General features: G+C 49.9%; 1 protein-coding gene across 1 annotated transcript in view; it reads right to left on the reverse strand.

Annotated features, from left to right (window-relative positions):
• ADAMTS9 (ADAM metallopeptidase with thrombospondin type 1 motif 9) overlaps positions 1–26,089 on the reverse strand; it is an 85,142-nt gene that overhangs the window by 39,326 nt on the left and 19,727 nt on the right. The window contains 15 exon segments of the mRNA XM_082487998.1: positions 978–1,097; positions 1,968–2,132; positions 3,272–3,436; positions 4,197–4,407; positions 6,187–6,313; positions 6,917–7,046; positions 7,157–7,323; positions 10,419–10,514; positions 10,774–10,891; positions 11,505–11,641; positions 11,744–11,925; positions 18,845–18,990; positions 24,430–24,537; positions 24,746–24,887; positions 25,748–25,894. Of these exon segments, the coding sequence (XP_082344124.1) occupies positions 978–1,097; positions 1,968–2,132; positions 3,272–3,436; positions 4,197–4,407; positions 6,187–6,313; positions 6,917–7,046; positions 7,157–7,323; positions 10,419–10,514; positions 10,774–10,891; positions 11,505–11,641; positions 11,744–11,925; positions 18,845–18,990; positions 24,430–24,537; positions 24,746–24,887; positions 25,748–25,894 (2,161 nt within the window).

A 26,089-nucleotide genomic window follows, 5' to 3' on the forward strand; every position in this document is an offset into this window, starting at 1 on the left:
AGCTTGGAAGTTTTGGGGACAGGCGTGTCGTTCTGCTCAGCCTTGGTACGGTGCCTAACAGGAGGGCTCTGGTCCTGTCTGGACCTCCTGGGAGGTCTGGCAACAGAAATGATGAATAGCCATGACTTTACTCCATGAGCCTACGAGTAGTCGTTGCCAAAAAGGAAATTAATACTGATCGTCACTGCGAGGGAGAGAGCGGCTCTTGACAAATGGCACAAGTGATTTCCGCATTGCTGTGATTTTACTTACACTGGAGACGCGCGTGCCAAGCGATGCCTGATGACAAGTGGGTTTGTTTCCCCTTGACTATAGTGCAATTGGTCTCCATACATGGGAAAAAGCCCCTTTCCTAAATGTCGTGGCCTTAGTTAAACTCTGTGAAGTCATGCTGGACTGAAGCTGGGCAGGGCGTCAGCACTACAACTCTCCTAGATGACAGATAGATGGTAATGTTCTGTTTTATTCAATTCCTTCAGACGCCCTGGACACATCCTCTGCTTGAAATGGGAATTTACACGTTTGCTTCTAAGTACCAGCGACACAGCACGGAAAGCCTCTTCAGCAAATCTGCAAAGGGTGTGCAGCATTTCTCAATTTATCCGGCTGGGGGGGATGCATCTGGACCCGTGGCTGGCGCACACACTATATTGTCACGTGCAGCAGACAAGAAACGACGGTCCCTAGTTGTTGTTTGTACCACGCAGCACCGGTCCTGCAGCCAAGTGAGCCCAGACCGCAGCCAGGCATCCCAGACCCCGCGCAAGCCAAAGTACTCTTCTACTCTCTGGTTGTTTTCCAATATTCATCTGCTACTGCTTCTTCAGCTCGTGAGCTCTTAGAGGACCAAGATACTGCTCTGCGTGGGCTGGCATCCGGGAAAAGCGTTTGCCGCAGCAAGACATCCCCTGACGCTGCAGCCTGGATGCCTCCGTACACACGCTGGCAAAAGATGGAGACAGGACAGGAGGATTTACCTGGGTATCTGTTGGCCTGGTTGCAGCATTACACTCGTTATCATCCACCACTGACATGTAGGTGCCCACGACACACTTCACCGCTCTCATCTGGTAGCCTTGGCCACAGGTCATTGTGCACTGGGAGAGGACAGATAGGAGAAAAACGTGCTGGGTCTGAGTAGCCGCTGCCCTTAGAAAGTATTAATCAGCCCCGCCTGCGCTGAGGCACTCAGCGTGAGCAGCAAAAATAAAGCCCCGCTTCCCTTCTGGTGTCTCTCCACTTCATGCATTTCAGCTCTAAATTAAGCCAAAGTTTTAATTCACTGCGCCCACCAGAGCCTCACACGCTTCACTTGCTTGCCCAGGAACGAAGGTGCAAGCAGTTAGATGATTTACTTCGCTGCCCACAGTAAACCGCAGTCTGGCGGAACCGGCATCATATCCTCCCTTAACACAGGCTGTTCGGCCCCACGGTAGCCCGAGCAGCTAGTGAATAATTTTGCTGATGGGAAGTAAGTCTGACTGGGACAACTGGTCTGGGTTTGTTGCTGTTTTTTAAAGGCAAGAGCTAACAGCTTTGTGGAAAAGGAGATGCCAGAACACTCTGGGAGAAATGAGCAACTTGTATTTTAACAGAAAAAAAGCCCTCACCAACCCAGAAACTGGAAAACATTAAAAGCAACAACAGCTATTCAACGGGAGCAACGTTCCTGTGAAAATTAGGCCGTGTATTTATGTGCCTAAATATGGATTTAGGAGCGTAACCTCGGAAACCCCTTTTTTGGAAAATCACGGCCAATTTAGAATGACACAGATTAAATTTAGCACAAAGGGCAGGTACTGTTATTGCTGCCCATCCGCTGAACCCAAGCGAGCAGAGGGCTGCTTTGGCGTGCGAATCAATTAACGCAGTTACGCGGCTGAACTTGGACGAAAGGGTATCACCCAGCCTCGGCCCCCAGCACCCGGCACCCGCTGGCTGGGAGCCCCGTGGCAGCTCCGCGGTACCTGGCCCCACGGCCCCACTTGCCACGAAGCACACTCCTGCTGCTGGCACGTCTGCACCGACTCCGGCTTCGTTTCGGGATCGCAAAACCTGTCGTTCAGTCGATCTTCTCCAAACTGGCACCAGGTCTGGCGGTGTTTGTGCCCTTTCCCGCAGGTGACCAGGCACTGCCAGGAGAAAAACGCGAAAGCTCAGGCGGTGCCGGCGATGCGCTGCCAGCTCAGCACCTGCCCCGGCGCTGAAAAATAAACCTGGAGACCCGCTGCAACCACTGCTTAAAAACCAGTGCCGAGAGGCGGCTCTTTAGCTAACGACCACGCGTGCTGGGAAAAACTGGAGCATCTTGCAGTGAGATGGGACTGCTCCCAGGAGCAGAGGCCGGAGAGCGGAGAGCGCAGCCGGGCTGGGACCCCTCAGCACGGGCAAAGCGAGCCCATGAAGGCTCTTTCCTTCCAGCAGCTGTAAGCCATAGGGCAAAGCCACATCACCGCCCGACGGTGGACAACGGGGTGCCAAAGGCTGGCAAAAAACTTGCTGGGCTCTGAGTGTGCACGTTAAGGGTCTGGGTTCCTGCGAGCTGTGCGCACCTCTTCCACCACCCCGGCGTGGCTGGGGCTGCCAGCAGCTCCACCCAGAAGACAGGTATTTTACAGAGAACTATCCCTGTTCCCACTTAATCGCTTTTGTTACGTCCTAAGAGAACGTGATACGCAGAAATGAGAGCTATTTGGCCACGAAAGTGATGAGCAGCCTTTGAAGACTGTTCTCCGGCATCCCCAGCCCTGCTGCAGGGAAAAGCCTATGGAGACACAGTTTGGTTGCATTGCGAAGGACACCAGCAGCCGTGGAAGAGGTAATGGTAATAAATAGCAGGGAGAGGGCTGAGCAAGACATTAGCAGGGCGAAATCCTGCCCTCCAGCGACAGCCAGAGCTGCCAGGGCTCGTGGGGACAACCTCAAGGGAAAACGAGGGCAGAAGTATTTTTCTTTCCAAAGCTGCAGAGGAACCGTGGAAAAACTGGGGAGAAATTACTGCAGGACTGGAGAGGAATTAACCCCCTGTGGTTTTGCAGGGAGGGAAACGGCCGCTTGACCAGTGGTGACAAGGCCAGTGGCTTTGCTGCCTGTGCCGAGCTCCCTGGGCACAGGCACGGGGAGACCTCCCGCAGGAGGCACGGTGCCACTGCGCCCCGGGGCACAAACGAAACACCAGGGATGAGCAGGGACAGGAGCCACCTCTGTGCAGGCACCAGCCCCGCAGGGTGGAGGACCAGCAGGTGAGCCCAGCCTGGTGACCAGCTCCTACCTCGGACCAGTCGCCAGTTTTCCACTGGGGGCACAAGAAGTCGCTGCACCGCTGCACCGTCAGCTTCTCCTGCTGACTGCACTTGCTGTCGTCCAGGACGTCGTTGTAGGTGTTCACGCACATGGCTCGCCGCCGCCGCGTGCCCCCGCCGCAGCTCTTGGAGCACTGGGAAGGAGAGAGACTGCGTAAATACTTTCTGCCACTCTATTACGAGCCAAGGGCTCGTGTATTGCCTTCTCCCTCTTTGCAGTCAGGGCTGTGAAGAGACTGCAGAAAACCTCCGGAAGACCAATTTGTACTTTAAGTAATGGGCTGTTACTTTATATATTCCTTTAAAAAAACAATCTGGCTAAGCTTAATAAAATCTGGAGGCAACGAGTTTCACAAATTCATTTCGGGTTATAACCCCATTATTACTTTTACAAGTGTTGCCTTTCAGTTCTCCCCAACGGCTGTTGCTCGTTCTCGTTTTAGGAGAGATTAATCCCCTCTAACCAGCCAGCCCCCCTTCACTGTGCCCTCCCTGGAAACTCCCAAGCTCGTCATTCTCTTGGTGCCAGGCCTGCATTCAGGAACTTTCTTGTGCATGGAAAAGCTAAAAAGTGTAAAGGAAACAAATTTCAGAAGTCCTCTGCTGATGGCAACATGTCCTCCCCAGCTCCTGGCAGCGGTGCTGGCGTTGATAGGAGAGGACAGCCAGCATTGCTTAGGGTAACGAAGACAGACCTTGGGATTAATTAATAAATTAATTGCAGTGGAAAATAAGGAGTACCAGGTTGATTTGGACTGCAGTGCCCTCCAGAAAAAGCAATGGAAGCGGAAGCAGTGGCCAACCTTTATACATGTGCTGTTAGCAAATTAACAGCCTGACACAGCCCTGCGCAAGGAGGAGACAGCGCCCGCCGTACCACCGAGCATCCCTTACCTCGGTCCAGGCCGAGTACCGCCACCCTCCCACGTTACAGTCTCCAGTGCACTTCTCCCTGGTGCTCGGCTTGGGCTGGCTGCTGCAGAAGCGGTCGTCGACCTTCTCTATCTTCCCCTCCAGCCTGCTGTACTTGGAGCAGTAGATCTCCAGCGTGCGGTACCCCAGCCCGCACTGCGCCGTGCACTCGCTCTTCCTCGCGATGTGCCACCTGAGCCCAGGAAAGCAAACGTCAGCCCTGCTGCGGCAAAACCCCACGACCCCGCGCAGAGGTACCTCTCCTCCTGGAGAGGATCAGGAGAGGCAGAAGGAGCTGTGGGGCTCTGGGACTCTGCAGGTCACATGCTCAGGGGTGTTTGACACGAATAAGGAATATACACTCTTGAACCGGAAGTTTTGGCTCTTTACAACACTTCCCAATGCTTTGTGGCTTCCAAAAACCTGAGGCAATTAATCCCGGCATTGCTCCTTGGGGGGAAGGAACTGTCACCAGCTCCCTCGTACGGGCAGCAAAGCCACGCTGAGACCCTGCAGGACCACGCAGGGCGGTGGGGGGAGTCCGGGGCCAAGCAAGGAGCAGTGCTTTGAAGGCTTTCTGCCCCACGTTCCCCTGCGGGAGTGCCACCTCGGCCTCTATAAACAAAAAGCTGAGAAATGTGGCATCAGAAAATGACCCGCACAGGCTTGAAAGGTGCGGCAAGGCATTCCACAAGGCAGGATGCCTGCAAAACAGTTTCAGCCCTCCAAAGCGCGAGTGCATTACTTGCTTGCGGACACACGAGCCCCAGAGGTGTCAGCCGGGATTGTTCCCCCTGGATGGACGGACTCCCACCCTGGTGCCTCCTTCCTGAGACGGGCAGCAAGGGCTGGTGCTGGTGGCCCTCAAGGACCCACCTGGGGATACAGCCCAGCTTTTCCACCAGCTCTGGTGAGAGACGCTGGACACAAAGCCTGATCCAGGGATACGTCGGAGACCCTGGAGCCAACAGGAGACTGCCCCCGGCGCCTTGCAGGGGTGGCTCCCGGGGAAGGAGGCAGTGATGTCCCCTGCGGGTCCTGGAGCCCCCCGGGCTGATCAAGCGCCTGTGCCCAGAGCGGGGAGCACTGAGCTCCCAAGAGAGAGAGCAAACTTCAGCACAGCCAGGGGAAGAATAAGATCAAGGGGATTTGGAGTCAATAGCTCCTGAATGGCGGGGCGCTGGCATCCCTGCCTGCTTTTCAAAAACTCCTGCATTTGCCCTTCTCAAGTTTCCAACCTGTTGCAATGGCAACAGCTGTTACCGCGACAACCCGACCTACAGCCCCTATACAGCCCCTATACATCCCATGGTTTAACACAGCCAGAGAAGCCCCTCGGGAAAGGCGGCCGTCTGAATTGCTTCACCGGCAGCCGTTTAATGCCACCATATTTAAGCTCCAGAAAGGAAAACAGATTGCTTTTTAAAGGAAAACGGGTTGCAATGATTTAGGCCATGCTCCATCAATTCCCGCTCGCCAGGAGTTGTCTGGGGACGGCCCCAAACCCACTCTCCGCTTAAGCCTATTCTTTGCTTTAAGCAAATGATGATAAATCCAAGTCTTAGTTACTCTTTTGCTTTGAGCATATGTTTTTCCCTCTTTACAGGCTGTTTGTAGGATGGTGCTGATCATTTCTGATCCAGGCAGATGCGAATTTTGGGCACTGTATTGCACGGGGAGATTTTTCTACGTTAGATGAGTTTTGGTTTGTTTTGTTTTGTTTTTTTTTTTTTATAGTTAGCACTAATTTAATCCAACAAGAGAAATGTGAAAATGTAGAAAAGTGCCTCTCAAAACACAGCCGGTGGATGTCAATCCCTCTTGGTTGACAAAGAGGCAGCCGCTAATCCTTTCCTTTTTTTAAATCTAGTATAGGCTGGTGAGAAAAGGAATTATGGCGAGAGGTGAAAGGAACGGGGAGTAAACAGTAAATATACGATGCAATGTATACACACGGCTGAGCAGAGTGCACCTTAATTCACATTCTGTGCCACAAGGCTCAGCGATGGGGTCAGGCTGCGGAATTCGATCACATCGCTGGTCCGACACCGTGAGCTGATCCGACTCTCTCGTACACACGGGTTTCCTTTTTCGTTCTCCTACACAGAAAAAAAAAACAAAAAACCATGCATTGTTTAAGTCATACAGGAAAGCGATCAAATCAGTTATTTCTCTTACTCTTTTTATAGCAGCAATTAAGAGACATGTAATTATACTTTTGAAATCTCTTTCAGAAAGAGGGAGGGGGTTAAGACTCTCTAAGAAGAGCAGAAGGGGCTTAACGCGGGCAGAGCTGCAGCACACGCCTGCACGGACGGGCTCTGCGCGGTTAGCAGGGCCAGCGCTGGCCGGTGGCAACGACCGGCGCCAGACCCAAACCAGACACCGACGATGCCTCTCGCAGCCTTCGGCAATGCCACGTAACCTTCCCTGCGCTTGAGCTCCCTCCGCCTGCAAAGCAGGTTGCGCGGCTGACCTGGCTCGAGCGGCTGCGGCGGCGCCCTGCTCTGAAACCGCGACGCAGCGCAGCGGCGCTACACCTCGTGCGATATCGTCTGCCACGACAGCCCCGGGCAACAATCACGCCCTTAACGTGAGAATCCCAGAGAAAGCCAACGGAGAGGGATTCCGCGGCACTGCCCGGATCCCCGATGAATCCAGGACAAAACCGCGCCTTCTTCAAAGCCTCCCCAAGCACCCACCTTGGCAGAGCTTACTGCAGGGCTGCCACGGGCCGTACGCATTCCAGTAAAACTGCTGAGGTTTGTCCTCAATGGGGATATTAAACGTGTAACGAACATCGGGATTGTACAAATTGCCCACTGATAAAACCTGAAGGGGAAAAAGAGATGAAGCAGAGTAAACTAACAGACTTCGCTGCCCACTGCTTTCATTCCAATAATGCTGGTCAGACTTTTCCACACGCACGACATATACTTCACCTGAAGCGTTATTTCTTGCTCAATCCGATCTGTAGAATTAATCCTTTCAATAGTATTATCCGATCCGCTGTATTCGATCACAGCATTCCCAACTTTGATTTCCCTTTTAAACATACTGACGACAAAGTCTCCATTTAATATAAAGTCTCCTTGACTGTTAGATAAGGCTGCATAGGTGCAAAAAACAAGAACTAAAGACGCAGAATTAACTCATACGTACATAATAACGTGGGTCATGCGCTCTCGGGGCTCCCTTTCATCGGGGTGGGAGGAAAAGCCCACTGGCACTCTCAAACAGAAAGGATGTAAGGAGAGCAGCAGAGCTCTTACAGACATCGCGCCTTCTCCTTTTTCCACTGGAGAGCCTCATTAAGACGAAGGCTGAACGCCTGGAGTGGTTGCTAAATAATTCCCGCATAACCCCGGGCAGAGAGACACCCAAAAGGCAGTGGGGGCGGCTGCTGTCCGCGGCGCGCGCAGCCTGTACCCCCGCGTCTGCCGCAGCAATAACCCTGCCCAAAGCTTTCTGTGAGCCACGCAGGTAGGGTGGCTTCCCTGTCGTTTCCAGGTGTGTTCTCAGGGTAAATGCACGTACCCTAATTACCCTAATTGCCCAAGCGTCGGTTTCTAGTAGATAATTACAGGGAGTTTGGTCAGTATCTCCCCCTTCTCCCCCCCCCCCCCCCCCCACCTCCCCCCGTACTTTTTATTATTCCAAATCTTAAGGTATGTGAAAGCACCGAAGGCTTAAAGCCTAAATGCTTTATAAAAGGAACAGTTTCCTGAAAACAGCAGTCTGCTGCACAACTTCACACTAATGCGATTATGTAGCTAATTTCCTAAGTTAGTTTCCCCACCATTTCACCCATCACAGCTACATTACTACAAAGCCTCTGTACTGAAAAATCTAAACTTAACACCAAAACACTAAAGGGAAGGTTTTTACACCGAATGAGGAGAGATAATGAAGCAAAACTCTGCTTGGTAGCAAACAGACATAGATGGAGAAAAACTCACAAAGCAGATGCTATACTCAACCAAATTCCACACTTTGGAGGCTTTAATGTCATTAGGCAGTAGTAAAACTCATTAAAGGATTCCTTCCCGTTTACTGTATCTCCTACAACAGTAGGTACACGTCTTGGACTTGATGACAACATCAAATTCCTCCTAAATTGTTAAGCAACTACAAGGTTCACAGTACTGAGGGCCCAAGATTTCACACCCAGTGAGCTGCAAAATAAGTGGACACATGCACACTTCTCATTTGCTTCTAGTCAGGCCTAATGTGAAGAGATGCTTTCCCAGCAATATTAAAGCAACATTAAAGAAGATTTGACTTCATTGCTTCCCAAGAAGATTAAGGGCCCTCCAAGAAGAGCTGAGAAGTTCTTTGGGGCTCCTTCTGGGTTGAACCAGTTTGAATAAGCACAACGCAGGGCGGATTGTTTTTCTCAAAAAGATGAATAATGAAATGCATCTCCCCCCCCCACCCCGGATGGAAAACTATCACACTTTGGTAAGGTTTTCTAGGTATTGAAGTGCATTCGTGCTGCACCATCTCATTTCATTGCTGTGAACGTGCAGAAACGATGCAAGGCGGCTGTAAGGAACGGCCGCTGCACGCAGGGACGGAGAGCCTTGTGTGACCCCAGTCTGGGAATGGGGACAGGGAGGACCCGCTCAGATTTTTGCCTAAAAGGGTCCAGCCACATGGATGGCATTTCAGAGCCACAGCCAAAGCTGTCAGCACCGCTTTCCTTTGGTGCACAATAGTTTCCTCTACTCATTTCTCGAGCGACATAAAGAAATGAGTTTCTTTACTGTCAGTGGGGGAGGAACCACCAGCCCCGTCCCGTCAGCCAAATACACTGAGCACTTGGGCTAGGCCCCGTATTTTGCAAAAATGCTCAACAAGTCAGGGATTCTGCAAGCTGAAACGAGATGAAGTGCCCTGCTCGGAGATGTAAACATGGCATCCCGCGCTACCGGAGCGCAGCCGGCAGTGCCGGGCACGGGGCGCGCAGAAGAGAAGGGACAGAGTGGGGAGAGCAGCCATCTCCCCGGGACTGGGGGGGGTGGGGGGGGCACAGCCGGACTCCCTGCTCCGTCAGCGGCCTGAACGCGCTCCGAGGGACACAAACAGGGCTCAACGGCAAAACCAGCCTTCGACTGCCAGGTCTAACATCAGTCGTAATGTGTGGTTGTGTTACCTCCACTATTGGAGAAATGGCCTCAAGTTATTATGCCAGGGGATATTGGATATTTAGAAAAATTTCTTCACTGAAAGGATTATCAAGGACTGGAACAGGCTGCCCAGGGAAGCGGTGGAATCGCCATCCCTGGAGGTATTTAAAAGACGGGCAGACGTGGTGCTGAGGGACATGGGTTAGTGCTGGTTTTGGCAGTGTCAGGTTGACGGTTGGACTCGATGATCTGAAAGGTAGAGATGATTCCGTGATTCTATGATTGAACCCAAACAGAACTCACTATGGGATGAATTAGCGATTAGCATGGTAAAAAAAAAAAAAAAAAAAAAAAAAAGACACATGGCGATGCTAAAAGCGTATGTGTGTGCAGCAGACTGGTCTAACACAGCACCGCAAGCATTTTCATCTGGCTCTAGACACAGGCGCACAGCTTAGAGAAAACAGCGACTATGAACGTCCAACAGCCAAAGGCCAAGTTATCGTTAGGTTTAACCAACGTCTTTGGCACAGTGTATTTCATCACAGTTACATAGCGTTGCCAGGCAGGGACAAGAAGGGCTCAGTCTAAGTGAAACCAGAATTATTATTCTCAGGGCAATAGAAAATAATTTCTGTTCGGATTTGTTTGTACACACGTCATTCAGGGTATGGCATATTTACTCTCCGGCCAAGGCACGGTGACAGCAGAGAAGTGTTAAGTTGAGATGAGGAGACTCCGGCAGAGCTCCGAAGCTTGTTTGGTTCCCAGCTTAGAGCCTCAGCTCTCATCCATGGCCCGGGCTCGATACCCCTTCCCAGCCCCAGAGATACTCTGAGGGGATATTTCTTATAATCTAAGAGCCTCCAAAACTCTGAATCAAGGGTGGCACGAACAAAAAGAAGGAGTAAGATAAGGCTGAATGTTTGGTAGACGTATGAGAGAAATTCTCAAAAAGAAAACATCTCCTTTAAACGCATTCTTCATCCTCCGTAGCAGAGAGCAGCCGGTAGAGATATCACCGCAACCAGACAATAAAGCAGAATTCTGCGCTGAAACAGGGACTGCAACTCACCCAGGTAGTTGTCATCCTCTGGTTTCCCTGAGTAACTGTGCTGACGCACATCAATATTAGTTGCACCAGCTGGGATGCGGACCACAACGTTATAGCCTGGAAAAGATTTAACAGAAAGTCAAGGCTATTACACAGACATTTCATTTGCTTTTTACGGGGGGAAGGGAAATGAGCAAAATTACCTCACATTACACAAGCCGATACTTTTCATTTAGGGATAGCATAAATAGTTATGGAATATGCTATAGCTAGAAGGATTTTGCATTTTACATCAGTGTTTTTGTAGATTAAGTGCGGTAACGGCTTTTATAGACCCGCATTTTTCACTATAAAGTTTTTAACAACAGATTCTTACCATAATGCACCGTGTTAAATGTGCCTGCAATAGTTTTGCATGAAGAATTATCCCCACCGCAAACACCACATTTATCTCTTCTTGCTTTTGAATTCAGCACATGATCGCATCCAGCTTGCTTTAAGAGAAAAATTGAAAAAACTAGATTGAGCAAATACAGCCCAGAAGAGCATTTCCTAACCGCCCAATCAAGGCACACAAAAGCTTTGTATGCAAAAGGCTGCCGCGAGACAAATTGTTTCGCTTCCCCACATTTCTCTGCTGATTTACAGTGTGGCCATCCCACACCATGTTCAAACAAAAGGCTTTCTCACGAAGCGAGAATCAGAACTGCCATTTGCACCAGGCGATGTCTTCGCTGGAGAAAATTCTGGCGTGGATTGCTCCCAGAGAGAAAAGTGTGAAAAAAATAATTGTGAATGGAAACGTAAAGCGCTCCGGGGTCTGACCGGGAAGAACTGGAGCAGAGCACTGAAGGAAGCGGCATTTGGATTCAGGCTCAGACCTCCACAGCCCTCGGTAACTTTGGGCAGACGTACCAACACCCTCTTCTGCAAACCTGGAGGTTGCCCCAGGCTCCAGCGGGGGCTCGTGGAGCCTTCGGATGCCGCCGGTAGCCCCCGAGGGAAGAGGGCACGCCACCTGCCGGGTGGAGCAAGATGCTGAAGCGCCATCCTGCCACGCAAAACTGCAGCCGCCCGCGCTAAAGAGAAGGGAAAAAAAACGCTTACCCGGCAAAGGCCCTGCACGCAGATGTCATTGGTGTCGGGGCCGCAGGGCGTCCCGTCGATGACGCGATCCCGCAGCTGGTAATAGGCCGTGTTTCCCGCCACCCGGCAGAACAACTTGCACCGATCCTTCATCAGGACTGGGGGATGGGAGGGAGGAAAACCGGGAGCGCGTTAGCCGAATGCCCTCGCCCCGAGGCGGCGAGGCAGGATCTGCACCCCCCCCCCACCCCAGCACTTACTGCCGCTGTATTTGGGAACCCAGCGCACGTTCGTGGGCAGCCCGTTGATGTTAAAGTGCTTCCCGTCGAAGTCGGCGCACTGCTCGTCACGGAAATCCTTCTTCAGCTTCGAGCACGGTTCGGTGTTGCAGGATTTAAACTTCATGCGACGACCCACGCAGTATTTCCCTCCGTTTTTAGGCCTGCAGAAACAAGACAGAGAAGCCGGCTGGGATCACGGAATCATGGAGTTTCAGAGTTGGAAGGGACCTCTAGGATCATCCGGCCCCACTCCCCTGCCAAAGCAGGATTGCCCGGAGCACATCCCTCAGGACTGCATCCAGGCGGGTCTTGAAAACCTCCAGAGAAGGGGACTCCCCCCCTCCCTGGGCAGCCTGTGCCGGTGCTCTGTCACCCGAACCATAAAGAAGTGTTTCCGTGTATTTGAACGGAACTTCCTGTGTTCCAACTTGTGCCCATTGCCCCTCGTCCTGTCACTGGGAACCATTGAAAAGAGCCTGGCTCCATCCTCCTTCAACCCACCCTTTAGATACTTGTACGCCATAATAAGGTCTCCCCTCAGCCTTCTCTTCTCCAGGAAAGGGCTGGAAAGGAGATGCAATTGCAGTTCTGCAACCTGTTCAGCACGGTTGGTATTTGCAACACCATTTTGATGGCTCTGTCTACGTCTATGCATGTCTTTAATTAAATATCCCAGGCTGACAAGCGGGAAAGATGATGTAGGTGTCTAATAAAAAAAGGCCATACGTGCGATGCTAAAAAGGGATGAAAAAAGGAATACTCGCTCTCCGATGAACGCAGCGGTAGTGAGAGAAGCCAGAGAGGAAGAGCAACATCTTCCTCCCCATCTGAGGATTTAGTTTCACACTGAGGGATCCCATACGGGGGGACCATCCCTCCACAACCCCATTGGTCCTACGGATTTGCGGCAAATAACCAAACATCACGGCAGAAAGCAGAGAGGGCTCCCCTGCGGAGGCGGAAAGGCCAGGCAGGACTTAGTCCTTCAGGATTTCCAGCCCAAAATGGCAGAAACGGTAACGCTAGACACTTTTAAACAACTTTATCTACATGTATTCCAGAAAGCACTGAAGACGGCCAATAAATACTTTACCCCCATTTTATAGTAGGATGACTCTGGTATAAACTGGAGAGCGCGATATCATCCAAGCCACACAAAAGCCGGCAGATAAGCCTAGGAGAAATTGTCATTTTGAATTTCCCGAGTCCCAGATTCAGGGCTGTAGTCATAAAACTATTTTTGTCCTCGTATGTAGATGAAGCCTTTGCCAGATAACAGCTCACTTCGGGGACCGAAAAAGCCTCTCCCCCTCCAGCCGCTGTCAGCAGCGGTGCGGGAACGAGCTGCATGCGGATGGCATCGGAGGGGCCCAGCAGAAGGCACTTGTCTGGTGAGGACTCGTTTTCAGCTATGGTAGTGCTGTGAGGGAAGTACCCCTGGGATACAAGCTATCCTATTCGCTGTCTGCTCAACGGACATTCATTCTAGGAACCTGGGTAAGATTTCATACGCCCATCTATGTGCAGCCTTCTCTGTATATAATGAATTGGAATAATAAAACAAAAAAGGATGCACCGTGCTTTAAGTGTTCCAGAAAACCCCCACTGTCTCTGCTGCTGTCTCCTGAAAGTTTAAATGAAACTGGGAGGGCACGGCGGAGGCTTCTACAAGCTACCGCCATTAACATGCATCATAAAAACCGCAGCACCACCCAGGCAGCTTCGCTCTTCCCTGGTCTTACAGAAGGAGCGATATTGCCACCCGGATGAAAGGTTGGCAGGGTCAACTGGGGCAAAGCTGTAATTATCCCAAAGGGAAAAATTACACCAGCTAGGACCTGCGCTGAGGGGAGATGAAGTTAACGGGCATCCCGGCCATCAGCATGGGAAAGCCTCCACAGGCTGAGGTCAGCCCCAGCCTCTCCCTCTAACAGACCGTTTCAGAGGGGTCAGCAGAGGGCAGGAGCATCCGGACCAGATGCCCGTCGGTGCCGCAGGGACGCTGGCAGAGCGCATCTTCCCATTGAGCCTCCTTGGGAAGGAAGACGGTTTGCATACTTGGGAGACCCTCCAAAACGTGAGCTAATGAATGATAAATAGGAATCACCCCTGTCCTTAGCAGGGAGATGCCCACTGTAAGCTCTCCACATTGCATGCAGCCAGCGTCTCCTAACGCAACAGACGGAAACCCCCTGCACATGTATGAGGGTCTCTGCACACAGTGAGTCAACAAATTCTTACAGCTGAACACAATTTTTTTAGCACCTCTGCACATCAACCACCTAGGAAGCCCAGCGGTGCTTTTGCTCCCACAAATAACAATTTTTCACTCTTACATTTGAGAACTACTTTGTGACTCAAGTAGCAGAGTTCCTGTGAAACAAGCGGGGAGACAGAGGCACAGAGCAGCCTGCGCTTGCCGAAAGATTACCTGCCAAGCAGGGAAGGGCAGGCAGACTCCCCACCACCCCGTCAGCACACCACACTAGGGATGCTCCCAGGTTTGACAGAAGGATTTGCCTCCTCCAGCAGCCGGCAGCAAGACGCAGAGCGCCACCAGCAGCTACACACACGGGATTTTTCCTGCCGGCATCCTCTCCTCGCTGAGATACGCACTGCCACGGTGCAGACCCCTCAAGTCCCACCCTAAATGCCGAGGGGTACGATTTGTCTTTCGGCACAACCCGGAGCGATAGCTGGTAACATCAGCTCTACCTGCTCCGGGGGCAGCTCTCACATGCCAACTGGAAACTAAACAGGTCTCACTTGCAAAGGTTTCTGGTGCTCGCAATTAAGCAAGCACCAGTGATGATAAAAAGCCCAAGCAACCGCACAGCACCCAGTGCAGATTCTTGTTTACAGACTGATTTTACACCAGTTACTAATGGAGCAAGTCTAAACCTGGTTTCTACCGACTGAGTCTATTCTCCACTTTGGTATGACAAACAATTTGAATTAATTTAACTGATTACGCTCCAGAGCTAACCCAGTGCAGCAGCCCCCGTGGACGCACCCTGCACTCCTCCAGCCACAACGGTGCTTTCTGGGGGGTTCCCACCACCGGAGCCCTTCCCGCAGACTATTCCCACCCGGGCACATTATCTACCTTCAGCTACAAAGGAACATCTCGACCATCTCACTACACAGCACAGGGGGAACCTTCTTAGCTGTGGCAGCAGCACACTCCAGACCTCAGTGAGCCCGAATCGTTCACGGGGGAGTTAACAGGATTCACCATTTTCACTTTGAAAGCATTTATACCACAGCAGGGCCAGCGCAGTTTGACAAAGGCTCTAAATTACGCAAACCTCTAAGAGGGCATTTCTTTAAAAAAAAAAAAAAAAAAAAAAAAAAAAAGGCAATTACAACATTTTTATGGTAACCACATTGCTTCCAATATAAATCAGTTTCATTAAAATTAGACTTTTAAATATTAAGTTTGTTAAGAAGAATGTGCAGAAGCCTTTTTTTTTTTTTAAAAAAAAAAAGGTTATGTCTAACAAAATCCAAAGATCCCAAGCTACTGTATAGTTTCCTTTTCTCTAGACATGACCAGCGAGATTGAGATGACATTGAACACATGGACACACCACAAACTGAGGGATGCTAAAAGTTGCCATCGTGTTGCAAACTGTCAGCCTTGTAACTGTGGCAGTAAATCTCCCTGCAGCCAGTGTCTGGGGCTGAAGGACACTCACATTTCTGACATTTCGAAACAGTCCCAAACCACCCTGACAGTTTTAGGGTGTTTTTAAACCAGCATTGCTTTGCACGCAGTCTGAGTAAACAGAAAGAGCTGACCCTGAAAAATAAGTCAGCCTCATATAACATCGATTTTCAGTGTCACGAAGAATACTTCACATTAAGAATACGGGATACTTCACACTACGTAATACTTTTATGGATAATCATCAATGCTGTACTGCAGGGAGAGAAGGGAACGCAGCGCATGCATAGAAACCTCCTTCTTGTCCCTCGATTTCCCTTCTCTCTGAACCATCTATTTGATCAACTAACGGCTGGTGTGGACCCACTTTCAACGTAGCATACTTCCCCTTCGGAGCTCCTGCGCACACCCCGGCTTCGCTGCATTCCTCCCAGCGACATCAGAAACTCTCAGGACACAGCAGACAGCCCTGGGGAACAGCGGGGTCTTATCCCCGCTCCCACCCCAACAGGTCTTAAATATAAAACGCTTAATGCATCATCTGCAGTCACTAACCTTGAACGTTTTCACTTGCAGACCCTGAGACAGCGCCCAACTCTCAGCGGTCCCGGAGCACCAGGTACAGGCACCTCGCTGAGAAGCGCTGTTTTGGGGGTGCTTTGCATGTGCTCAGCCCCATGCTGCTGTTCCCCGGGCTGCCGCAACGGAAGGACCCCGGAGGCCGACTGCGGGGCACGTGTGTCCATCTGCACGTCTGCCTGTGTGGCTGCGCTCATGCAACGACCGCAGAAAAAAAATCTGTGAAGCTCTAGCGTGCGCAGATCAGTGCAAGATCTCCTTCGCAGCATCCCGGGAAGCCCTGGGACCGGGAATCGGTACGTGTGCTGCCAGTGGTCAGCACAGTTATCTACAGATGTGTTTACACGTCAAGCTCAGACAGCTTTCAGCACAGGTGGGTACTTTTGTGATGGACTAAAACATAGACGTGATCTGTCCCGCCTCCAGAGATAACACTGCCCCATCCAGAAAGCCATTCCTGAAAACAGGGCTCCTGGTATCGACATCGTATGAAATATGCCTTTCCCCCCTAATTCCGCAGCTGCGCCTTGCTTTGAAAACCCGGGCTTGCACCACGGACCCTCTGCGTGACGTGCCGCAGCCGGGGGCTTTGTCTGTACCAGCCAGCCTCGAATTCCCAAGTGGGCAGTCTTGGTGGGAAGGGTCTGGTCTGGTGAGCTAATACATTCCTTCAGCGTATGTCAAAACACAATCTGCTGCCATTTCAGAGGCTTACGGCTTCCTACAGCCCTGCGAGATACTCGTCCACGTAGGTGTCGGAGCACATTCCAAACAGAGGCAGGAGCTGCAGCAGTATTTTCTGTACTGTGGCAGAGGGGGTTCCTTTTCAATGCCAGATTTAACATAATATTGTATTAGCGTGCAAGGTACCACCCCAGATCTTCATGCACCAAAAAAACCCCAATAAATCTTAATAAGTTAAACTGGTTTTGAATATAAAAGACTTAACGAAAACTATTTCAGATGTTACTCAAGGTATCTGGGTTGGTTTTGCTGCCTTTTATGACAGAGGAGAAACAGAGACTACACCTATTCTGTATATTTTTGAAGTACTTTGGAAAGTGGGAGAGGCAGAAGAGGACCCAGCGGCGTCTCATCCACTCGCATCGTTTTAGCAGCCCCACAATTACAGGGACGCAGACGGCAGTCGCGCTACAATGTCAAATTACGGGGACAAAACTACAGAGTCGGTGTGAAGCTCCGTGGCTGGTGCTCGGACAGACGACTCCCTGCGGAGACTTCACGAGGGGCTGCGGAAGAGGCCAACGCCGGCTACACGGCTCTCCAAAAGGGGCCCGGAAAATAACCACTACTAATGATAAACGCAGGGGATTGCACAGGCAGCTTGGTGCCTAGCGTATTTAGGTGCTTTTGCAAATCCCAGCCAAAGCAACGCGCCTCACAAAACACCACGATACAGAACGCAAGCTGTCAGAGAAGACGGAATTTAAAACCCCTTGACTAGCCTTTAGGATAAAGGAGATTTTCTATCACAAAAAAAGCTATCAGTCCAAAGAGATGCCTCTCCAGAAGATGGGAATACTTCTCACTGACAGCATCCAAAGGTCCAGCAGCACAGCTATTTTTGCGTGCGGAAAGACGTTTTATTTTTGTGTCTCCATGGCTACCGGAAGACCATACGGCGTGTGCTGAGTCAGCACAGTGAGACGAGAACTCCTTTGCGCTTGTGTGTTCCTCAGCATCATTTTAATTAACGCGCTGGTGTCCGACTCCCTTAGCCTCAACCCTTCCCTCCCCTTTCGACACCCGCCCGGCCGTGCTGAGCCAGCCTCTCCTGTCACTTCGCCGCCGCTGCCGCAGGTACAAGGTCTCCCTGCTCCCATTAGCAGTGATGAAACTGTCACCGGTGCATCACTAATGGCAATTTCCTTGGCAATAAGCCATCCGACGTCAACGACGAGAAAGCGGAACGAGCCTGCTCCGTGTTTTTAAGACCCCTTGGTCCGAGGAGCTCCGCACACCCCTCTCCTCTCCGTGTCCCAGTCCCAAATGAGAGCCGGGAAAGCATCCCGCCCACCCCCTTCTTGCTCTCGTGGGCCGAGAGGAGTCAGTTAAACACAAACCAGCACAGTTCACAATTTATGTAAACAGGCTGTTTTCATACCAGTTGCTCAACCTATTACTAATATTTTGCCAGCCACACATTCATCTCCTTAAAGCCCACGGCAAAATTCCCTGCCATTTCAAAGGGTGCAGGATTTTGCATTCCAGGCTGACGGCAAACATTTCTGAGTGCCACTTTTTAATGGGGCACAGATTTCTGCTGAGGTTTGGCTAGTCTGCACCAGCTGACATGTAACTGTATAAAGGATCAGCTGCAAAAGCAGCCAAAAGCTGAAAAACCAGCCAAAGCAGGAGTAAGACGGTAGAAAACTGTATAAAGGATCCGGCCTGTAGGAACAGCTGCAAAAGGAGCCAAAGCAGGGCTAAAATGCTGATAAATGGAGAAAAACATGGCTCCTTCCCTTCTCCCTCCTTTCTGATCCATAGATTTGGAGGAAGAAAAACACCTTGGGAAGTGGGACCCCAGCCGTGCCTCCCCAGGAAAATGGGGGCAATAAACCCATGCAGATATTGGCTTTTCCCTTCTCTCTCTGTTGAAGGGATCCCTTTTTAGTACACTTTACCCACAAATCCGAACCTGTGACCGGCTCCTCCCGGCTTCCTGTGCTGCCTCATCCATGCCAGGCAAAGCCACCGGTCCCCAGGGCGCCCACGAGCTGGGGACAGCCGAAGGGCATTTCAGCCCATTTGGGCAACCCAGCTGCTTTTCCCCATTTCACCCACCAGCAGCCTCCCCTCTGTGCACTTACTCGGGCCTGTTGCACTCTCGTATCGCCGTTTTTATGCCGCCGCCGCAGGTTCTCGAGCAGGTCCCGAATGGGCTCCACGTCCCCCACGCTCCATCTATCACCGGCGCCTCTCGCTCTTTGGGCACGCACATCCCAAACCGGCAGTGCTGCGTGCGAAGGAGAGAGACGGGAAAGGTGGGTTTGCATTGCTTCTGTATGACGAGCCCACCTCCAGCGACCAGTCTGGATGACCATACTCATACTCACTTATTTCTCATCCATTCACCAAATGCAATAAGGATTTTACAATCAAATAAAATTTAACTTCTTTCCTTTTTGTGTGTCACCCCCATAATTTTTTCTCTCTATGCCCTCAAATGAAGAAGCTGCAGAGTCCACTGCAGTGATTTACGGGAAAAAGGCTGAGGATGACAGCAACCACTGAATATCCCCTGTTTACTGGTGCCGAACAGCACGGCATCGCTCGTGGCGTTGCCTTTTCAAAAAGCTGCTTATCTGATTTCCTGGAGAGCAGCAGGAACCGCACCGCGCCAGAGACAGACAGTAGGGAAAAACACCAGGGAAAACTCAAACCTCCCCACAGCTGTACAAAGCCCAAGAACAGAAGAGTGAAAGGAAACTTCCAAAACCAAAGGGCAAATAAAATAGAAAAATTAATTCCTCAATCCAAAATTTTTTTGGTTTTGTTTTTTTTACTCAGCCATAACATGGGACTTGCCAAGGCCTGGTCTACACTTCTGTTTTCCAGCTATAACTCTTGTTTTCTTTTGGTTGGAAAAATGGTTTAAATTATCTTGGCAAGCCCCCGTCCCCCATTTTTATGGTATAAATTGTGTCCCTTTGCGGTGTGTTTGCTAGTTTGACTACAAAGACTTCTGGAGAGGTGAGATCGAGGGGACAGTCACCTTCTGGTCCCACCAGCGTGGATGGAGAAGTGTCCCCCCGACCCGTGAGAGCGGGGCTTCCTGCCCACTGAACAGTGCTCGCTAAAGCAGATTTAAACCCAGAGACGTGCTCATCTGCTGGCGGATGCCCAAATCTTTGCAATTATAGGAAGCCCAAACATTGCTGATTGCTCACAGATTAGAAGAGGTTACAGACTTAAAAGAAGAAAACATATAGTGCATCATTAAAATATTCCCTTGCAATGTTTCTCGGCACCAGATGCTGTTCAGGCAGGGAAACACCTGACAATATTTATGGGAATGGGGTCGAATTTACCGACGTGCCACCTTTTTCCAACCTTTTCACTAAGAGTGGAACAAGGCTGTATCAAGGCACACCCACCACAAGCTCACCCCCCTTTTGAGACAGCCTTATGAGCTACCTGGGAAAACAGAGCCAAATCAAGCTTGTCATGGGGGTTGTGCACCCAGACGTAGGACACTGGGCTCTGCAGCACATGGAACACCTTTTGCCCACGCTGGCTGCCTTGTCGCATGGCTGCGCTGCTGAAGAACGCTGATCTCGGGTGCGTTTGCCTACAGGCACGGCCTGCAGGGCGGCTGAACAGCTCCTAGCTTGGGCCCTAAATGTGGTGTTCGCTCAGAGATGAATCCCAGATCGCTCAGGGTTGGAAGGGCCCTCTGGAGATCATCTAGTCCATTCCCCCCGCCAGAGCAGGGGCACCTCCAGCAGTGGCACAGGACACCTCCAGGCGGGTTTGGAATGGCTCCCGAGTGGGAGACTCCCCCCTCTCTGGGCAGCTGTGCCAGTGCTCTGCCGCCCGCACAGGAGAGAAGTCCCTCCTCAGGGTGAGATGGGACTGCCCATGGTCACGTTTGTGCCCGTTCCCTCTTGTCCTGTCACTGGCCACCACTGGAAACAGACTGTTCAGAGAGGCTGAAAGAGTTGGGGCTGTTCAGGCTGGAGAAGAGAAGGCTCTGGGGAGACCTTCTTGCGGCCTTCCAGTCCCTAAAGGGGCTACAGGAGAGCTGGGGAAGGGCTTTTTACTGGGGCATGTAGCGATAGGACGAGGGGGAATGGCTTTAAACTGGAAGAGGGCAGGTTCAGACTGAACCTTAGGAAGAAGTGTCTCCCTGTGAGGGTGGTGCGGCACTGGGACAGGTCGCCCAGAGAGGCTGTTGAGGCCCCATCCCTGGAGGTGTTCAAGGCCAGGCTGGAGGTGGCCTTGGGCAACCTGGGCTGGGGGGAGGTGTCCCTGCCCAGGGCAGGGGGGTGGAACGAGATGATCTTCCAGGTCCTTTCCAACCCAAACCATTCTGTGATTCTATGATTCTATGATCCCCCTGGCACCCTCCTTTTAAGTATTTATATTATTATTTCAGGATTATTATTAAAGTATTTATTATTATTATGAGCATGGTCTCTCAGCTGCCACATGCCCTGGATTTGCTTTCCTCTGAAGATTTGATTCCCCAGTGAGAAACTGGCAGGGAAATATCTGCTACAGTAAAGGACAAGACAAAAATAAGCTGAAATGCCTGTTTCTTTGCGGCAGGACAAACCCTCATGACGCACAACTCCTCCTGGCGTTTGGAGGCTTGAAAAACTGCAGGATGGGGACCCCTGCGCCAGTCCTGTACAAAGAGGTCCGACAGCTCTCGTCAACGTACAAAAATACACACCACCAATCCAACAGCGCTGTCCCGGTGGAGAACTTCTCGCAGCAATGTTGATGCTCACAGCTAAATATATAACCAGAGTCATGCTTGGCACCTCTGACCCATTGAAGAGGGCTGAATAGCTAACCAGTGAATGTACACAGCTAACAGACCGTGACGTGACCTATATGTCTCCCATCCGATGGTTGAGAATTAACCAGGAAATCACCTACATCCCTTGATTTTATTAAAAATTGAGGGTTTGGACTTGATGGTAAATCAAAAGGGGAAAATAAAATAATAAAAAAAAAAAGAGCAGCTGTTTTAAATAAACAGCAAGATTATTATCTTATGGAAACGCAATGGTGTTTCTTGGAACCACACTGTGAATAGTCTGGCTGTGCAACCTTCGTGCCTTTTGTATTTTAAAAATAATTTCTATGTTGAGTTAGAACAGAAAAACTAAAAAAGCCTGCCAGGATTCTCTTTCCTATGAGCTTACAGATCAGAGAATGGACGAGAATAATAGAGTTTTTGTCTGGAGCAAGTTCAAAATAACTCAGACACACAGTTGAGCAGGAGAGCAATGGCAGGGACGGGAGACACTACAACAGACTTTCCTTTCCTTTGTCTTGCCGCGGGAGTCCCAGATAATTCACCAAATCCAGCTCCCATCCTTGGGCTGACTTTGGCTGAATAGATTAGCAGGGGGCAGACAAGTGCTGTGAAGCCTCATGCATGCATAACATATACGCTACCTGCTGCCATATGGCAGGAGACAGAAACGATTACTATTCCTCTACTCTTCTTTTACCATTCTTTAAACAACCCTGAAAAGCGCAAGAGGTAGAGGCCCAAGTTTACGACTCTCTCTATTTTCTTTCAGTGATTTGTTTCCACCCGACAACGCGCTGGTGCTGTGAAACACCGTACACCATCACGACTGGTGCTGGCCCAGCAAAGGCCAAACTCTGGGCTGGGCTTATTACTTGATTTAGCGATATCAAATTCAGTGTCCTCACATGCAAAATATGCATAAGCTAACACTCCCGTGTTGTTTTAGTGTCTTCAATTTAAGAATAAATTTAGAGCCCGGTTAAACCTACATCCCCGTAATTTTAGCTAGCTGATTTTTCTCAGCTATTCAGGCTCCCTCGTTTCCAAAGATATCTCCATAAAAAATGGCATGGTATTTTCTCCATCTGCCAACCCATATATCACAGGCTTTAAACATGCAGACTTGAGGCAAGGCATTAGTCAGCAAGCAGCAGTTTGATGGGGCTCTTGGCCACAGCAGAGTACCAAAATAGTGATTTATTCCAACGAAAAGCACTCCAGACTCGCACCTCAGCATTTCACAAGCCCAAGTAAACACTGAGGAGAAGAGAGTTTACGATGATCCAAACCTTACGCTCGAATTAGACCGACAGACAGACGCAAGAATTACGCCGTAAAGCCTTTTTTTTTTTGTGAGAATACATTCAAATGCCTGAACACGAGTGGACTGCATTAGCTTTTCTTAAGAGCCCATCTGCTCTCAGCTGAGAAGTTCAGGTCACACTTGTCTAATTTGTCTAAACTTGTCAAATTGGCTAAATTTGTGAACCGAAATGTTTTTGCTTACACGGTCTTTATCAAGAGCCATGCAGCTGGACACTGCCTCTTGGATGACATGGTAACTCTGAGGAGGTGCTAATCTGCTCAACTGCAGTTGTTTGCACATCACCCTGGCCATATCCAAGGGTAACGGCAGGTTTGTCCGAACAAAATTGCAGCGCAGATTCCTTGGATTTCAAGAAAATAGTTATTTCCGAGTTTCCAGCAGTGAGCAGACCCCGAGCTCGCAAATGGAGAAGCTGAAGACACAAGGTCTCACGTCAAGGGGACTCCACAGATGCCTAAGCTTTATCCCGAGTCTCAGAAAAGGGAGGATTTTACATAAAAACATTAAATACCGGTGCACCCCTAGCTCCAAAGAATAGCACAGGAATAGGATTTCCAAGCACATCTCTAATGCACATTCTCAACAATAAAAACAAACGCGTTGACCGTGCTTTTCCCTAAGAAAGGAAGGCAAATTGATACATTACGCCCATTGTCTTGAAGGATATCAGTCAAGCATCACTGAATAATTGACTTTTCAGACACATGCAACAAAAGATTAATTACCAAGCCTTCATGGAAAATTATATCTAAAACAGAATCCAGATATTTTTATGAAAATATATTTGAAAGACTATGAATTAAATGTTGACTCTTCCTAAAGAAAGCTTTAACTATTGATCATTAATAGCCAGAAAAGCAAATTTTTAAGCTATACCTTGTAGAATAACATCACGCTTTTCTTACTAGGTCTAGGTGGAGAATATTTTTGTTCAGACAAAAATTATGAAAACCAGTTAGCATTTTTCTTCAAAAGCTTCAGTATCTCAATAAAAATCAAAATCTTCTCAATTATTTTCCCCCAGATCTGGACAACTAACACCTAAATACTTATTCTAGAAACCACAATGCTAGCTGGAAACTAACATCGCACATGGAAATTTAAAGCGTCTATGAATTACTGCCAAAACTGTTCCATACAGAAAACGTCAACCAGTTCTATATTTTACTCTGAAGTTGTAAAGATGAGAAGCCAGTTGGCAAGTTTATGTTACACCAGATTACTAATTGCTCACATCGCACAGGAAATTTCTAATAAAAGCCTGGGGAAGCTGTGCAAAAGTTTTGCTCAAGAGTTCACTCAAGGGCATTGATTTAAAAAGATAAGCACTCCAGAAGGAATACCTGCTTTAAAACAACGTTACGCCAAGCAGCTGATTTTAATCGCGTTATCTGGCACAGAGCTGACCCACACATACTGGGCTTAAAACACCCAGAGCTGCTTTGGGCTGCCACCCCTGCAGTCAGAAGCTGCGCCCCATGCAACGGGCCATTGGGATAGGATGATTTTGACTGATACGTTTAGCCTGAGCCCTGGGAAACACAGCTACGAGGCACGAACCACCAGGTATTACAGACCTTTCCGGGCTCACATTCTGTCCCATCGGCCCAAGGCGTGTGTTGGGTACGACATCCCTTGTGCGCGCCATCGATGTTAATACACCAAAGTCGCCGACACTGCATCTGCTTAAGTTATTGAAAAGATCAAAATATTAAATAAATATGTGCCACGTGCCTTACCAGGTAGATGATCCTTTATGAAATTATCCCCTTAGGATTTATCATTAGCTCGACAATAATTTGATGGCTGGTGAGCCTCCCATTCATCCAACCCCAGGAGGCCTTTATTTGCCATGGCAACACCAGGAAAACCAAGGTGTGGAATTTCACTTACCATATACGGGCACACTTGAGATCCGGGTCCAAAAATTAACTCACATTGTTTGTTGACGTCATAAATCAGCCCCGGGAGCTGCTGAGGCAACGTGTAAGTTCTTGATGAAGGTTCATCAAGCAAACACTCCCCATAACCAGTGCTACAACGCAAAGCAGAGAAATGGTGTTAAACAGGAGGTGATGCAACTAGAACCCGTTGGCGTTTTCCTGAGCCAGCCTCGGGGCAGACGTGCACCACCTTTGCCGTATTTAACAAGCACTAGAGCAGCTGCGGCAGACCCGAGCGCAGGAGGGTGCATTACCCATTCACCACCACCCCCGTGCTGTGCTAACCACCGTCCACCACCGTGCAAGCCAGCTACCCTGGCAAAAGCACTTCTGAGCACGCACAACCTGCACTTAGTTGCTGAATAAGCGCTGGTATATATTCAGAAAGAAAATCATCGATTAGCGGGAGCAGAGGGGGACTGAGCTTCTGGATTTGCCGGGACACCATCGTGGCTCTCGTTCTGCTCCCCATCACAACACATGGGAAGGCATCACGGCAAAACGGGTGATCCCTGCGCATCAAACTGACCCACGGGCTCCTGGAAGAGCGTTCCCACCATGGACTAGTGCCAGGGCTTTATCTTGACCTGTGGAGCAGAAAGGCAGATTCAATCTGCCTCCTAAATCGCGGCTCCGTATCTGGGCCACAGGGCTTGAAAAACTCACTCTTCAGGTTCAGAGGAGAACACGCATTCCTTAAAAGCAATATCCGTGGGGGAAGACTTATTCTTCCCCATAGAGAAGCCAGTCCTTGCCAGCTTATCACGAGGCTGAACTGGCAGGGACTGGATGCCAGGGGTGCGTTCCTGCTCTAGGTAAAGGATGCGTGCACACACAAATCCCTCCGATTTCCGCCAAAGGCTGCACACGAGGATTTCACATTCACTGGTGAACCCCGTGGGATGCGTGCAGGTGTAAAAACAGCCTAACACATGCACATGCAAGGCCTTACTCCAGAAATTCCGTGATGTATTTCCTACTGCATTTTGACCACATCCAGGGATTGGTGTAGAAGTTCAGCGTTGGCGCCATGACATGCTGTTGATTTTTACCTCCGTCTTCTTTGCACTTATGATTGTCATCATGCGGCATGTTAAATCTAAGAGAAACACAACAGCAAAAAGTACAGTCAGTTAAGTGGCAAATGTCAAGTACTTTGCACAGCAAGAGCAACAGTGTGAACTAAACGGAAGCAAACCCAAGAATTTTTCCTAGATATGCTACTGACAGATATTACAGAATAAAAGTATTAATATGCGCGTATTCATGAGTGTCAACAAGTGTTGCTCAGCTT

Source organism: Vanellus vanellus (assembly GCF_965231255.1).
Source record: "Vanellus vanellus genome assembly, chromosome: 9".
Lineage (NCBI taxonomy): Eukaryota > Metazoa > Chordata > Aves > Charadriiformes > Charadriidae > Vanellus > Vanellus vanellus.